This window comes from Sander lucioperca, chromosome 8 (genome assembly GCF_008315115.2).
Source record: "Sander lucioperca isolate FBNREF2018 chromosome 8, SLUC_FBN_1.2, whole genome shotgun sequence".
Lineage (NCBI taxonomy): Eukaryota > Metazoa > Chordata > Actinopteri > Perciformes > Percidae > Sander > Sander lucioperca.
Window position 1 is genome coordinate 41107370 of NC_050180.1, and position 13896 is coordinate 41121265.

At 41.1% G+C, this 13896-nt stretch overlaps 1 protein-coding gene and 1 pseudogene across 1 annotated transcript; one reads left to right on the top strand and one right to left on the bottom strand.

Moving 5' to 3' along the window:
• The first annotated feature begins 351 nt into the window (after positions 1–351).
• On the top strand, positions 352–1297 carry LOC116046719 (annotated as a pseudogene).
• An 11326-nt stretch (positions 1298–12623) lies between these two features.
• LOC116046684 (olfactory receptor 6N1-like) lies at positions 12624–13598 on the bottom strand. Its single transcript, XM_031295083.1, has one exon. The coding sequence runs from the start codon at positions 13566–13568 to the stop codon at positions 12624–12626; it is 945 nt and encodes a 314-aa protein (XP_031150943.1). The 5' UTR covers positions 13569–13598.
• Between the last annotated feature and the right edge of the window lie 298 nt (positions 13599–13896).

Genomic DNA, 13896 nt, shown 5'->3' on the forward strand with positions numbered 1-13896 from the left:
CTTATGGGAATAGTGCTTTTAAATCTCTGTCATCTGTGAGCCTTGTTAACCATGATACATCTTTTCTTTTATTGAACTTTGTTCAATGACAAATGTGAGGTTGCTTGAAAATGTAATTCATAAGACACTGACTTTTTTCCACCCATATCTATCTGAAATGTGTTACCTATGCTGAATAGTTTCAGGCAGAATTGTTAGAGATAGTGCAGTTTATGCAACTCACATGAATGCATGCATGCTTATTGTATGTTTTGCTTCTTGTTAAAGTGTTAAAATAGGAACACTTTAATCTCATTTACTTTTTCCCTCCATCACTCACATCTCTTCTTCCAGCTCTTCTGTTGGTCAGACATGAACAGCAACAACAGCCTGAATCCTTTGTATTTTCAGTTCACTCTGTTTGTAGACTTTGGGCCCCTCAGATATCTGTTCTTCAGTCTGTGTCTGTTGCTCTACATGACTATTGTCTCTGCTAACATTGTCATTATTCTGACAGTCTGTCTGGAGAAGTCTCTGCATCAGCCCATGTATATTTTTATCTGCTGTCTGTCTTTTAACTCTCTGTACGGCTCAGCCGGCTTCTTCCCCAGGTTTCTGACCGACATTCTGTCTGACACTCATTTAATCTCACGTCCATTATGTTTCATTCAGATATATGTTATTTACACCTATGCATCATTTGCTGTCTCTCCTCGGCATCATGGCCTACGATAGATTTGTTGCTATTTGCCAGCCTTTACACTATCACAGTAAAATGACATTTAAGATGGTAACACATCTTGTGATTTTTGCCGTGCTCTACCCTGCATTTGCCAATGGTTGCTGTCTCTTCCTTACTGTTCGATTACCATTGTGTGGCAATAAACTGCACAGGCTTTTCTGTTCCAACTGGCCTGTGGTTCTGCTCTCCTGTGTGGACACAACTCTGAACAACATAGTAGGTCAGTTTGTCACAATAACAAATGTCTTCATCCCCCTGTTCTTTGTCTTGTACACCTATCTACGTATTCTGCTTGTTTGCAGGAGAAGCTCGTCTGAATTCAGAGGAAAGGCGTTACAGACCTGCCTGCCTCACATCGTGACATTCATGACCTATTCTTTCTCTCTCTTCTGTGAGCTGTCATTGACTCGATTTGAGGCTGATAAAATGAATCCGATCATCACAGTTATTTTATCTTTAGAGTATTTGATGATCCCCCCCATTAATAACCCTCTAGTTTACGGCCTGAGTCTGCCTCAAATCAAAGGAGTGATTTTTAGATTTTTGAAGAAGGGTCCTGCTGTAAAGGTTTAAGACTCAGCATTGTGTGATTGGCAATGATGAAGCTCTAAGTCACAACATATGCTTCTGAAAATGTTTAATTTATCTGTCCATCGATTTTGTTTGCTATCAATTTTATTTTAAGGGAATCAATGAAAAGATGTCATCAACCTGAACTACAACATTGATATTAAAATTGCACAAGTTGTATATGCATGGTTCAACTCACAGGTTAAATTATATGTTTGAAACTCACATTGTGTGTTTCTACAATGTTATTAGAATATTCTTTTGTCTATTTCTCACAAATAAATGTTAAAGCATATATTAGAAAATATACTATGTGCTGCTTTTTCACGCAGATTGAACTGTCAATAAATATTGTGCCTTTGATATCATAACCTAGAATAGTGGTTCCCGATTTATTTTGCTTAAAGGACCCCTAAACTGACACAAATTGGGCCAAAGACCCCCATTTGAAAAGATTTCATTCCAGGGCCGCCCACCTGACAGGTTATTTCCTTTTGGGTGTTTTATTATAGAAAGTATATGAAATCCATTATCTAGATAGTCATGCATTTGTTTTTGTGTTACTTATGGATAGAATTATACTGACAATAATGATTCTCCCTTTTGCTGGGGACCCCATGGAACCCCCACTTAGGGAAACACTGATCTAGAACAAACTAGAATTGATAGGATTACAGGTGTGTTTGGTTGGAATTTGGTCTCAATATTTTAACATTGTATGTTACACTGTGTTATTGTTTTAATATTAATTTGTGGTTTGTTGTGAATCATTTGCCCTTTGTTATGATAATAACACAATATTATAATGACATAGGATATTGAATAAACAAGACAGTCTACAGCCATGAGTATGGAATCAGTTTTGTGTCAATATAATCAAACAAAACATCTTAAATATCATAAAAATAACAATTTTAGAAAGAATAAAAAAAAAAATGTAACATCAAAAGTCAAAGGAAAGTACTGAGCTGGGGATTGCTCTGGCTTAAATCAAGTTGCAACAGCCACTAACTGAAGGTTGTGTCTGCCAACCCACAACCACAATCTTTCCCTAACCTTAACCAACATGCTTATGTTGCATAATCATAGTCTCACATTGCTCGACATATCTCCACAGCTCTGCGAAATAAGGTCTGGCTACACCACGGATACATTCTAGGATAGGAGAAGAAAAACGATCTGGGTTGTTTGCATTTTACGGTTACACTTTACTAGGTATAAACATAAGAGTGACATGACACTGTCATGAACATGTCATTAACATTATAAACAAGTCATAAACGTTCATAAGCTAATGCTTCTTTTAGTAACTCCGCTGCGGAACGGCTGCGTGCTCCGCCGTCTGTCAATACCCACTAGGTCCGGATTTGTTGCGGCACGGCTGCGGCCATGACTGACAGCTGTAGTCACGAGGACCCACAATATCTCGCGAATTCACGTAGAATAGAACCACAAAACCAACACCAGTTAGTTTCCTTCTAGAGGAGTAGAGGGGAAACTACTCTGAGCTGTGTTTTCAAAGTGTAGTGCAGGGAAATATGATCCGCCGTGAGCACGGTGTATTTCATTTTGAAAATTAACCAGATTTTTATTTTGTTTCTGTGCTCGACTTCCTGTCCCGCACTATCTGCCGTGTGCTGAATTACTGCGGAGCTCTCTGGCGTCCGGTAAAAATAGAAGCTCTGTGTATCTGCTCCGGAGGGCTATGGACTGACGAGCTGGGACGTAGTCGGAACGCAGCCGTTCCGCAGTCAGTGGAAATACACACATTGACTTTAATGGAAACCTAATGACTCTGCCGATGTTCCAGAGCGGATCCGCAGCCGTTACGCATCCAGTGGAAATTGCCGGTTAGGCTATTTCTTCGTTCAAATGTTCTTCAAAACTTGCCATTTTCAGTATGTAGCTTGCTAGCTCGAAGGTGTGTTGTTTCCCATACCGATTTTGAAACCACAACTGTTATGACCCCTCCCTTTCTGCCTGCTGTGGTGTTATTTGACTCCTCCTTCAGGAGCTGGTAGTCTGGCAGGGTCAATCAGGTAATAGGCTGACACTTGTGGCAGTGTAAAAAACGGATTATATTCGGGTTAAGGCAATACCCTGATTTCTCCAACGTCATGTTATAACCATACCCTGGTTAAAATTGGAGTTCTCATAAGCCGATTAACAGACCTAGAGAACCCCTTCAGTAACCGGGGTATCCCTGTGTAAAAGGGTTTATATATTATGCCATTCCACTTGCCATTATTGTTATTTAATATCAATGTAGATTCATTGGCTCAAGGGCGCCCTCTCTCTGCACTAGTTAAATGCCACTGGCTGTTGTGTATTCATTGCCAGTTATGAAAGACGTGGCCAAGGTGAGTTGCCGAGTGCAGCACGGAGTACAAATATTGTGTATTTATGTCCGCATATTCATTGTATGAACATATGTGCACTGTGATTCATGAACATTTACAACTGGATTGTTATACCTTTTCAAGTGCTAAAATGTTAAAATAGCGGCATGCTTGACTTTCTAGCTAGCCTCTGTGCTAAAATAACATGCCATTATTTTGTAGTGTGCTGCATGTAAGCTACTGTGAGTCAACTGTATCACTGACCAGTACATACTCTATTCCTATTCAGATAATAAACGGGCCCATCGCGGCCTAAAGATCAACGAGTCTCCTCCTCAGAGTTAGAGTCTTATGAATCATGAAAAGTTTCGAGCCATTTGGAAAATGTACACTCGAGTTACACCCACTTCCTGTTTCGATGGCGAAACGCACAGAATGGCTGCCCCGCCACGGCCATGCCCTATGACAAAAAGTTTTTCTTTTAATAACTTTTAATCAGTAAGGTCTTAAGATGGCACAGACCAAATTTGAAGTTGATCGGATGAAATCTCTAGGAGGAGTTCGTTAAAGTACGACATGTGGAAATGGCCAAAATCACACTAATTTCGAACTTTGAATTCAAAATGGCGGACTTCCTGTTGGGTTTAGGGTATGGCTCCAATGACGTTTCTTGTACGTCTTGACATGCTACATATATGTACCAAGCTTCGTGAGTCTATGTTAAACGTACTGCAGCGAGCCATTTTTGCGCGCCTATTCCCGAAACCCTTAAAATACGTACATTTTCACCAGACTTGATGCGCCCGCCAATTTTGGTGAGTTTTTGAATATGTTAAGCCCCTCAAAAAGGCAATTAATTTGCCGTAATAATAATAATTCCTTCAGTTTCAATAGGGCCTTCGGCGCTCGGGCCCTAACAAGAGTTATCTCAAGACGCTTTACAAATGGAGTAAGTCTAGACCACACTCTGTAATTTACAAAGACCCAACAATTCCAGTAATTCCCCCAAGAGCAAACATTTAGTGCGACAGTGGCGAGGAAAAACTCTTTTAGGGAGAAACCTCAGACAGACCCAGGCTCTTGGTAGTCGGTGTCTGAAGGTGCCAGTTGGGGGTGTGATGAACAATGACAATAATAGTCACAATAAAGATATGGAACTATGACTAGAAATAGTAGTTGTAGTAGTTCATGGCGTAGCAGGGCACTGTAGGGCATTACAGGGGGTAGCAGGGCATAGCAGGGCACTGCAGGGCATAGCAGGACATAGCAGGGTGCAGCAGGGCACTGCTACGTTCTGCACAAGCTGATTTAAGTCCTATTTCTCTGATCAATCTCAATTTGTTAAGGTCAACGATAAATCCTCCACGTACGCTGAAGTTAGCCACGGTGTTCTACAAGGCTCAGTGCTTGGACCAATTCTATTCTCCTTATATATGCTTCCTCTAGGCAATATTATTAGGAAACACTCAATTAACTTTCACTGTTATGCAGATGACGCCCAATTATACTTATCAAGCCAGACGACACCAGTCAGTTGGCTAAACTTCAAGCATGCATTAAAGATATAAAATCATGAATGGCCTACAATTTTCTGATGTTAAACTCAAACAAAACCAAAGTTATTGTGATGGGCCCTAAACACCTCCGAACCTCATCCAAAGACATAGTTACTCTGGATGGTATTGCCCTGGCCTCCAGCACTACTGTTAGAAATCTAGGAGTTATTTTTGATCAGGATATGTCCTTTAACGCCCCTTAAAACAAACCTCAAGAACAGCCTTTTTTCATCTTCGTAACTGCCAAAATTAGGCACATCCTGTCTCAAAACGATGCTGAAAAACTAGTCCATGCATTCATTATGAGAGATCATATTTCTCCTGTATTAGCTTCTCTGCATTGGCTTCCTGTAAAATCCAGGATTTCATTTAAAATCCTTCTCCTGACCTACAAAGCTCTAAATGGTCAAGCACCATCATATATTGAAGAGCTCATAGTACCTTATTGTCCCACTAGAGCACCACGCTCCAAGAATGCTGAGTTACTTGTGGTTCCTAGAGTCTCTAAAAGTATACTCAGCAAAAAAGGAAACGTCCTGTCACTTTCAACTGCTTTTATATTTTAAACAAACGTAACATATGCAAATATTTGCATGAACATTAAAAGATTTAACAACTAAGACATAAACTGAACAATTTTCACAGACATGTGACAGAAATGGAATAATGTGTCCCTGAACAAAATCAAAAGTACCCCTCCGTATCTGATGTGGCCACCAGCTGCAGTAAGTACTGCAGTACATCTCCTCCTCATGTACTGCACCAGACTGGCCAGTTCTTGCGGTTGTTGTTGCCATCCTGTACCTGTCCCGCAGGTGTGATATTCGGATGTACCGATCCTATGCAGGTGTTGTTACACGTAGTCTGCCACTGCGAGGACGATCAGCTGTGCTTCCTGTCTCCCTGTAGCACTGTCTTAGGCATCTCACAGTAGGGACATTGCAATGTATTGCCCTGGCCACATCTGCTGTCATCATGCCTCCTTCACCATGCCAAAGGCACGTTCACGCAAATTAGCAGGGACCCTGGGTGTCTTTCTTTTGGTGTTTTTCAGAGTCAGTAGAAGTGTCTCTTTACTTTCCTAATTTTCTTTTAACTGTGACCTTTATTGCCTACCGCCCTTAAGTTGGTATTGTCTTTTCGACCATTCAACAGGTGCATGTTCATTCATTGTTTATGGTTCATTGAACAAGCATGGAAAACATTGTATAAACCCTTTACAATGAAGATCTCTAAAGTTATTTAGATTTTTACAAAAGTATCTTTAAAATACAGTGTTCTGAAAAAGGGGCGTTTTCTTTTTTTTTTGCTGAGTTCAGAATGGGAGCCTGAGCCTTCAGCTATCAGGCTCCTCTCCTGTGGAACCAGCTCCCAGTCTGGGTCCGGGAGGCAGACACCGTCACCACATTTAAGAATAAACTTAAAACTTAAAACTCTCCTCTTCGATAAATCTTATATTAATGGATTGAGGAGTTGCAGCGTTCAGCCAAACCGGCGGAGGAGGGTGTATGCAGCATGCAGACGCAGCACCCCTTCTCTTCTCTGCTTCTCTTCATAGTCGTCAGATTAATCTACCATATAACCAATTATATAATCAAAGTAGAGGAAGGCAGGCCAGTACAGCCCGATCCGGCAGGGGAGAGTTCTAGCCCGACCAGGCTCCTCTCCTTACCCTGTCTCTCTTAATTATGCTGTTATAGTTTTAGACTGCCGGGGGACTTAATTTGACACATTGAGCTTCTCTATCCTCTCTTTTTCCATCTGTGTGCATCCATTTCCCAGAAATGCTAAATCTAGTCTGGGGAGCTTATTCCCTGGAGTCCTTATGTTTGTTTTTTTTTGCCCAGCATGTTTCTTTGGATTAGGGTGGCACCTAAATCATCGTTGCAGCTATCGCCGTGGTCCTGCTGCGCGCCCTGCTATGCCCTGTTACACCCTGCTACACTCTGCAGTGCCCTGCTATGTCCTGCTATGCCCTGCTACGTCCTGCTACGCCCTGCTGTGCTCTGCTGTGCCCTGCTACGTCCTGTAAGGCGCTGCAGTGCCCTGCTATGTCATGAACTACTACAACTACTATTTCTAGTCACTGTTCCATTATCTTTATTGTGACTATTATTGCCACTGTTCATCACACCCCCAACCGGCACCGTCAGACACCGCCTACCAAGAGCCTGGGTCTGTCTGAGGTTTCTCCCTTAAAGGAAGTTTTTCTCACCACCGAGGTTTCTTCCTAAATGGGAGTTTTTCCTCACCACTGTCGCACTAAATGCTTGCTCTTGGGGGAATTATTGGAATTGTTGGGTCTTTGTATATTATAAAGTGTGGTCTAGACCTACTCTATCTGTAAAGTGTCTTGAGATAACTCTTGTTGATACTATAAATAAAATTGAATTGAATTGCAGGGCATAGCAGGATGTAGCAGGGCATAGAAGGATGTAGCAGGGCACTGCTGAGCATAGAAGGGTGTAGCAGGGCATAGCCGGGCACGGTGCAGGATCACGGCAACAGCTGCAACCATTATTTAGGTGCCACCCTAATCCAGGGAAAACTGCTGGGCGAAAAAACATAAGGACTCCGGGGAATAAGCTCCCCAGAGCTAAGTTAGTAACAAGCATTTCTGGGACATGGATGCACACAGATGGAAAGAGAGAGGAGAGAGGAGCTCAGTGTGTCAAAGGAAGTGCCACGGCAGTCTAAAACTATAACAGCATAATGAAGAGCTGGCAAACCTGAGCCAGTTCTATGAGGGTTGGTAGATTAATCTGACGACTATGAAGAGAAGCAGAGAAGAGAAGGGGTGCCGTGTCTTTAGCTATACACCCTCCCCCGCTGGTCTAGGCGAACACTGCAACTCCTCACTCCCTAACTATAGGCTTTATCAAAGAGGAGAGTTTTAAGTTTACTCTTAAATGTGGTGATAGTGTCTGCCTCCCGAACCCAGACTGGGAGCTGGTTCCACAGGAGAGGAACCTAATATCTGAAGGCTCTGGCTCCCATTCTACTTTTAGAGACTCTAGGAACAACAAGTAACTGCATTCTGGGAGCGCAGTGCTCTAATGGGACAATAAGGTACTATGAGCTCTTCAAGATAGGATGGTGCTTGACCATTTAGAGCTTTGTAGGTCAGGAGAACGATTTTAAATTTAATCCTGGATTTTACAGGAAGCCAATGCAGAGAAGCTAATACAGTAGAAATATATCTTTTCTTAGTTCTTGTCAGAACATGTGCTGCAGAATTCTGGATCAGCTGGAGAGTCTTAAGGGACTTATTTAAGCAACCTGATAGTAAGGAATTACAATAGTCTAGCCTGGAAGTAACAAATGCATGGACTAGTTTTTCAGCATCGTTTTGAGACAGGATTTGCATAATTTGGCCTGTTTAGTACTTATATTGTGATAACCTTGCCTCAATATTCATTTGGTGATTGAGCCATGGCGAGTGGTACTGGTTTTGGGAGGGGAAGGGGTTCGCTGACATTTACTCCAGTACCCAAATTTGACAGAGACAGGCCTAGATTTCTGTTAGCCCCAGATTGATCTACTCCTAAACCTAGCTTTGAGGAGTTTGTGCCTGACGATGACACCACTAATGGACACCCTCGAGGTGGTTCACACTCTAATAATTTGGAGGGTGACGGTGTATGTGACAAATTTTTGACAGGTATAGTGTCGTAAATTGGGCTCTCCATATGTGAAAGCATAGCATCTTGCATTGAGTCTTGCTTAGGGGTGGGGCCTAGTGTTGTTGGGGCTGTGGGCAATGCATTGGCAGATCCTTCCTTGTTGAATGTTGTTGTCAGATCTGAAGTCAGAGAACCTGCAAGATTTAACGCTGTGTGGCAATAAACTGCAATGGCTTTTCGGTTCCAACTGGCCTGTGGTTTACCTCTCCTGTGTGGTCACAACTCTGAACAACATACCAGGTCTGTTTTTCGTGATAACAACCATCTTCATCCCCCTGTTCTTTGTCCTGTACACCTATCTACGAATTCTGCTTGTTTGCAGGAGAAGCTTGTCTGAATTCAGAGACCTGCCTAAAAATCCAACAATGCATTTGTTACGTATTTTTATTATAAATGAATGATTTTCTGTCTGAGCAAAACATTAATCTCAACTATATGATCTCCCTGTAACACTAACTCAGTAATCTAAATTGGGTAATACGGCACCGTAAACAAAAAACCTTTACGACAGCAGGTGTGGTAAAAAACTACCACTTTTGTCCAAAGCGGCCGTTAGAATCAACACCAACTGAAAGTTACATATAGCCACTTTAGGTCCTAGATAGTCGTACACAGGTGCCAGGCAATTACCCGATTGACCCTCCCAGACTGCCAGCTCTTGTAGGAGGAGGCCAATGAAGCCACAGCAGGCAGAAAAGGAGGGTTTTGTACATTTGCTGTTCTCAAAATCCCACCGCCAGGGGAAATGGACAATCTTCGAGCTAGCAAGCTGCACGCTGATAGTGACAAGTTTCGAAGAAAATTTGGATGGTGCAATAAAGCAGGTCTGCCCGGCTATTTCGCAGAATGATTGCAAAGATTTATAAAAAAATATATGTAAACGGGATTTACTATCTAACCGGGATGTTATCGGACTGATTGGCGGTGATTGTTATGGAAAAAGTACACACAAGTAAGACCAAATAACATTTAACCATGTATCCAGCTAATTTCAATAGCTCACATTTCTGTATTTTGAGAACACTTAACTTCATTTAATAATAATGTGGCCTTTACATTTTGAGGGCTCCAAATGCTCCACAAAAACAACTTCCTTCCCCAAACTATTTTGCAGAGCCAGCGTTGCTGCGTCCAAACCTGAGCCCCTCCCACGACGATTGTAATTGGTTTAAAGAAATGCAAGCACGTTTTTTTCCCTGTCCTATAATTTATCAGTGGTGTAGCCAGACTTTACTCCACAGCTCTGTTGAAATGGGTCTAGCAATGTCTGACTAGTCCAATGTAACAAAAGCATGTTGGCTAATAATAGGGAAAGATTGTGGTTGTGGGTAGACGGACCTTCAGCTAGCAGCTGATGCTAATTGATTTCAGCCAAGACAAACCCGAGTACTTCATTTTCACTTTAATGTAAATTGACATTTTATGCTTGAGTGTGTTTTTCTCTCTTAAATTCTTATTTTTGTTTGATATTTACTAACTTTTGTTTGATTATATTAACACAAATCTGATTCCATACTCATAGGCCGTCTTGTTTATTCAGTATCCTACATCATTATAATGTTATCATGATTAAAAAAGGGCAACTCATTCACAACAAACCACAAAATATTAAAACGGAATGAACAGTGTAACATACAAGGTAAAATATTGTGAAACCAAATTCCCATCAATCAAACCTATAATCCTATCACTTCCTAAAACAGGAGGAAAGCTGGCAAAAAATGGCAGACGCTGTAAATGCGTAAATCACAATGCTCATCAATATCACTTCCCCATCAGTCAGGCACAAGATCTGACCATAATTACACTTGTGCTTTCCATAAACTGCCGTTGCTTTAGGTTATTATTTCAGTTGCAACCCTGGCAGTAGTAAGCGATCGTGAGAGCAAATAAAATATATAAAAACATAATTCAAACTGCTGTGCGCTTTAGCAACACACGGCTCAAGAAGCTGATAGCCTATATGTAATTCCCTCCCATTACAATCTATGTATTTCATAAAAATACCCATCAGGGAATGCTCTCTCTCTCTCTCTCTCTCTCTCTCTCCTTCTAAGAACGGTGACGCCGTTATCAATCGAGTATTGATTGGTCAATAGGCGGTGCTTTTCCACCGGTTGATCTCTAATCTCCAACATAACCTGCTCCCAACCAGGTTAGGTGTTCAGCATGAGTTACCACGGTGATTGAACCCGGTAACAAAGTGATCCACCGTCGTGGTACAGAAAACCCTGGGTTGAACCTGAAGTTACCTTGTTAACGCCAAATCTTGCTTCGTAGTACAGGCCTCTGGTTGGGGCCTAGATTGAGGCCTACACAGGTGTCAGCATATTACCTGATTGACCCTGCCAGACTGCCAACCCTTGCAGGAGAAGGCCAATGAAGCCACAGCAGGCAGAAAGGGAGGGGTCAAAACTGTTCCCCCCCCAGCACTGTATGTAGGATCCACATGCTGTATGTTTTTTATGGTCTCATTTATATTATTTATTGATTATTATATTGTGCACTTATATTGTAGGTGGTGGGCGTTTTCATCGCAGTTTGAGCAGAAGTGATAACATTATATTTATTTGCTTCACCTTTGGGCTTTGACAGAGAGGGGTTGAGCCTGGGAGCGAACACTTTCTGTTGACCGCCGCACTAATACACTTATTTTGACTCACAAAGTAACTTTAAATTTGGTAACTGCAGTACTAGTTGTATTTTACGTGTGGAGGAATAAATTATTGCAATACAATCTTGAGCGCGTCACAGTGTGTTTATGCATCTCTCAGTGTTTAGGATAAACCATTGTGTGTTTAGTCCCTAGCGGCAAAACTTTGTTGGACTGCTTACAGCCGCAACACTGTACTTTCCCTTTGCTTTTGAGATGAATTTATTTTGCTTGAGTTTGTTTTATTTTTCTCGAATATGTATTTTTGTTTGATATTTAAAATGTTTTGTCTATATTGACACAAATGGGATTCCACACTCATGGCTGTAGACTGTCTTGTTTATTCCAAATCCTACATCATTATAATATTGTGTAAATATAATTACATAGGGCAACTGGTTCACCACAAACCACAAAGTAATATTAAAACAGAATAAACACAGTGGAACATACAGAGCTAAAACTCTGAGACCAAATTCCCACCAAACACACCTGACCACCTATCAACTCTAATTTGTTCTACATCAGTAGTAATTATTTCCACTATAGTTCCAACCATAAGTAACACAATAACATAATGTATGACTATTTTTATCATGGGTTTTATACACTTTCTGTAGTAAAACATCCAAAAGGAAACATCCTGTCAGGTGGGTGGCCCTGGGACAAATCAGTCAACTGGGGGTCCCGGCCTAATTTGTGTCAGTTTAGGTGTCCTTGATGTGAAACATTTGGGAACATGAAATCAAAGGCCTCAATCTGCCTGGAAAAGCAGCACATGATATATATTTCTAACATGTAATTTTACATTTATTATGTGAGAAATGGACGAAGAAAAATCTATTAACATTTGAGACTAATTCAAACCCACAATGTGAGTTTAAAAGATGTATTTTAGCCTGTGGAGCTGTTAGTTGAACCATGCATCTGCAACGTTAATATCATTCTTTTGGTTCAGGTTGAACACATCTTTCTTTTCATAGACCACCTTAAAATGAATGTAATGAAAAACAAGATCTGTGGACAAATACATTTAACATATTCTAGAAGCATATGTTGTGGTTTAGAGATATATGGTTTGCTAAATGTGCATGTTAAGTTTTACATTTTTGCAGCAGGAATCTTCTTCAAAAATCTAAAAATCACTCGTCTGATTTGAGGCAGACTCAGGCCGTAAACTAGAGGGTTATTAATGGGGGGGATCATCAAATACTCTAAAGATAAAACAACTGTGATGATCGGATTCATTTTATCAGCCTCAAATCGAGTCAATGACAGCTCACAGAAGAGAGAGAAAGAATAGGTCATAAATGTCACGATGTGAGGCAGGCAGGTCTGTAACGCCTTTCCTCTGAATTCAGACGAGCTTCTCCTGCAAACAATCAGAATACGTAGATAGGTGTACAGGACAAAGAACAGGGGGATGATGATGGTTGTCATCGTGACAAACTGAGCTACTATGTTGTTCAGAGTTGTGTCCACACAGGAGAGCTGAACCACAGGCCAGATGGAACAGAAAAGTCTGTGCAGTTTATTTCCACACAACGGTAATCTAACAGAAAGATACAGCATAAAACCCATAGCAAATGCAGGGTAGAGCACGGCAAAAATCACAAGATGTATTACCATCTTAAATGTCATTTTACTGTGATAGTGTAAAGGCTGGCAAATAGCAACAAATCTATCGTAGGCCATGATGCCGAGGAGAGTCAGCTCATATCCTGCATAGGTGTAAATAACATATATCTGAATGAAACATAATGGACGTGAGATTAAATGAGTGTCAGACAGAATGTCAGTCAGAAACCTGGGGAAGAAGCCGGCTGAGCCGTACAGAGAGTTAAAAGACAGACAGCAGATAAAAATATACATGGGCTGATGCAGAGACTTCTCCAGACAGACTGTCAGAATAATGACAATGTTAGCAGAGACAGCAGTCATGTAGAGCAACAGACACAGACTGAAGAACAGATATCTGAGGGGCCCAAAGTCTGCAAACAGAGTGAACTGAAAATACAAAGGATTCAGGCTGTTGTTGCTGTTCATGTCAGCACAACAGCAGAGCTGGAAGAAGAGAAGTGAGTGATGCAGGGAAAAAGTAAATGATATTAAAATGTGTGCATCAAAATGTCCTATTTTAATACTAGACACAAAACATACAATAAGCCTGCATTCATGTAAGTTGCATAACTTGCACATTTCTAACAATTGGGCTTGATAATATTCAGCATAATTAACCCATTTCAAATAGTTCAAAAAGACGTTCAAAAGTACACATGGGTGACAAAAGGTCAGTGTTACATTAACTAAATGCACAAACAACTTAACAAAAAAGCCCTTTTCCACAAGTGAATTGCAATCTAAAAAACGTTCA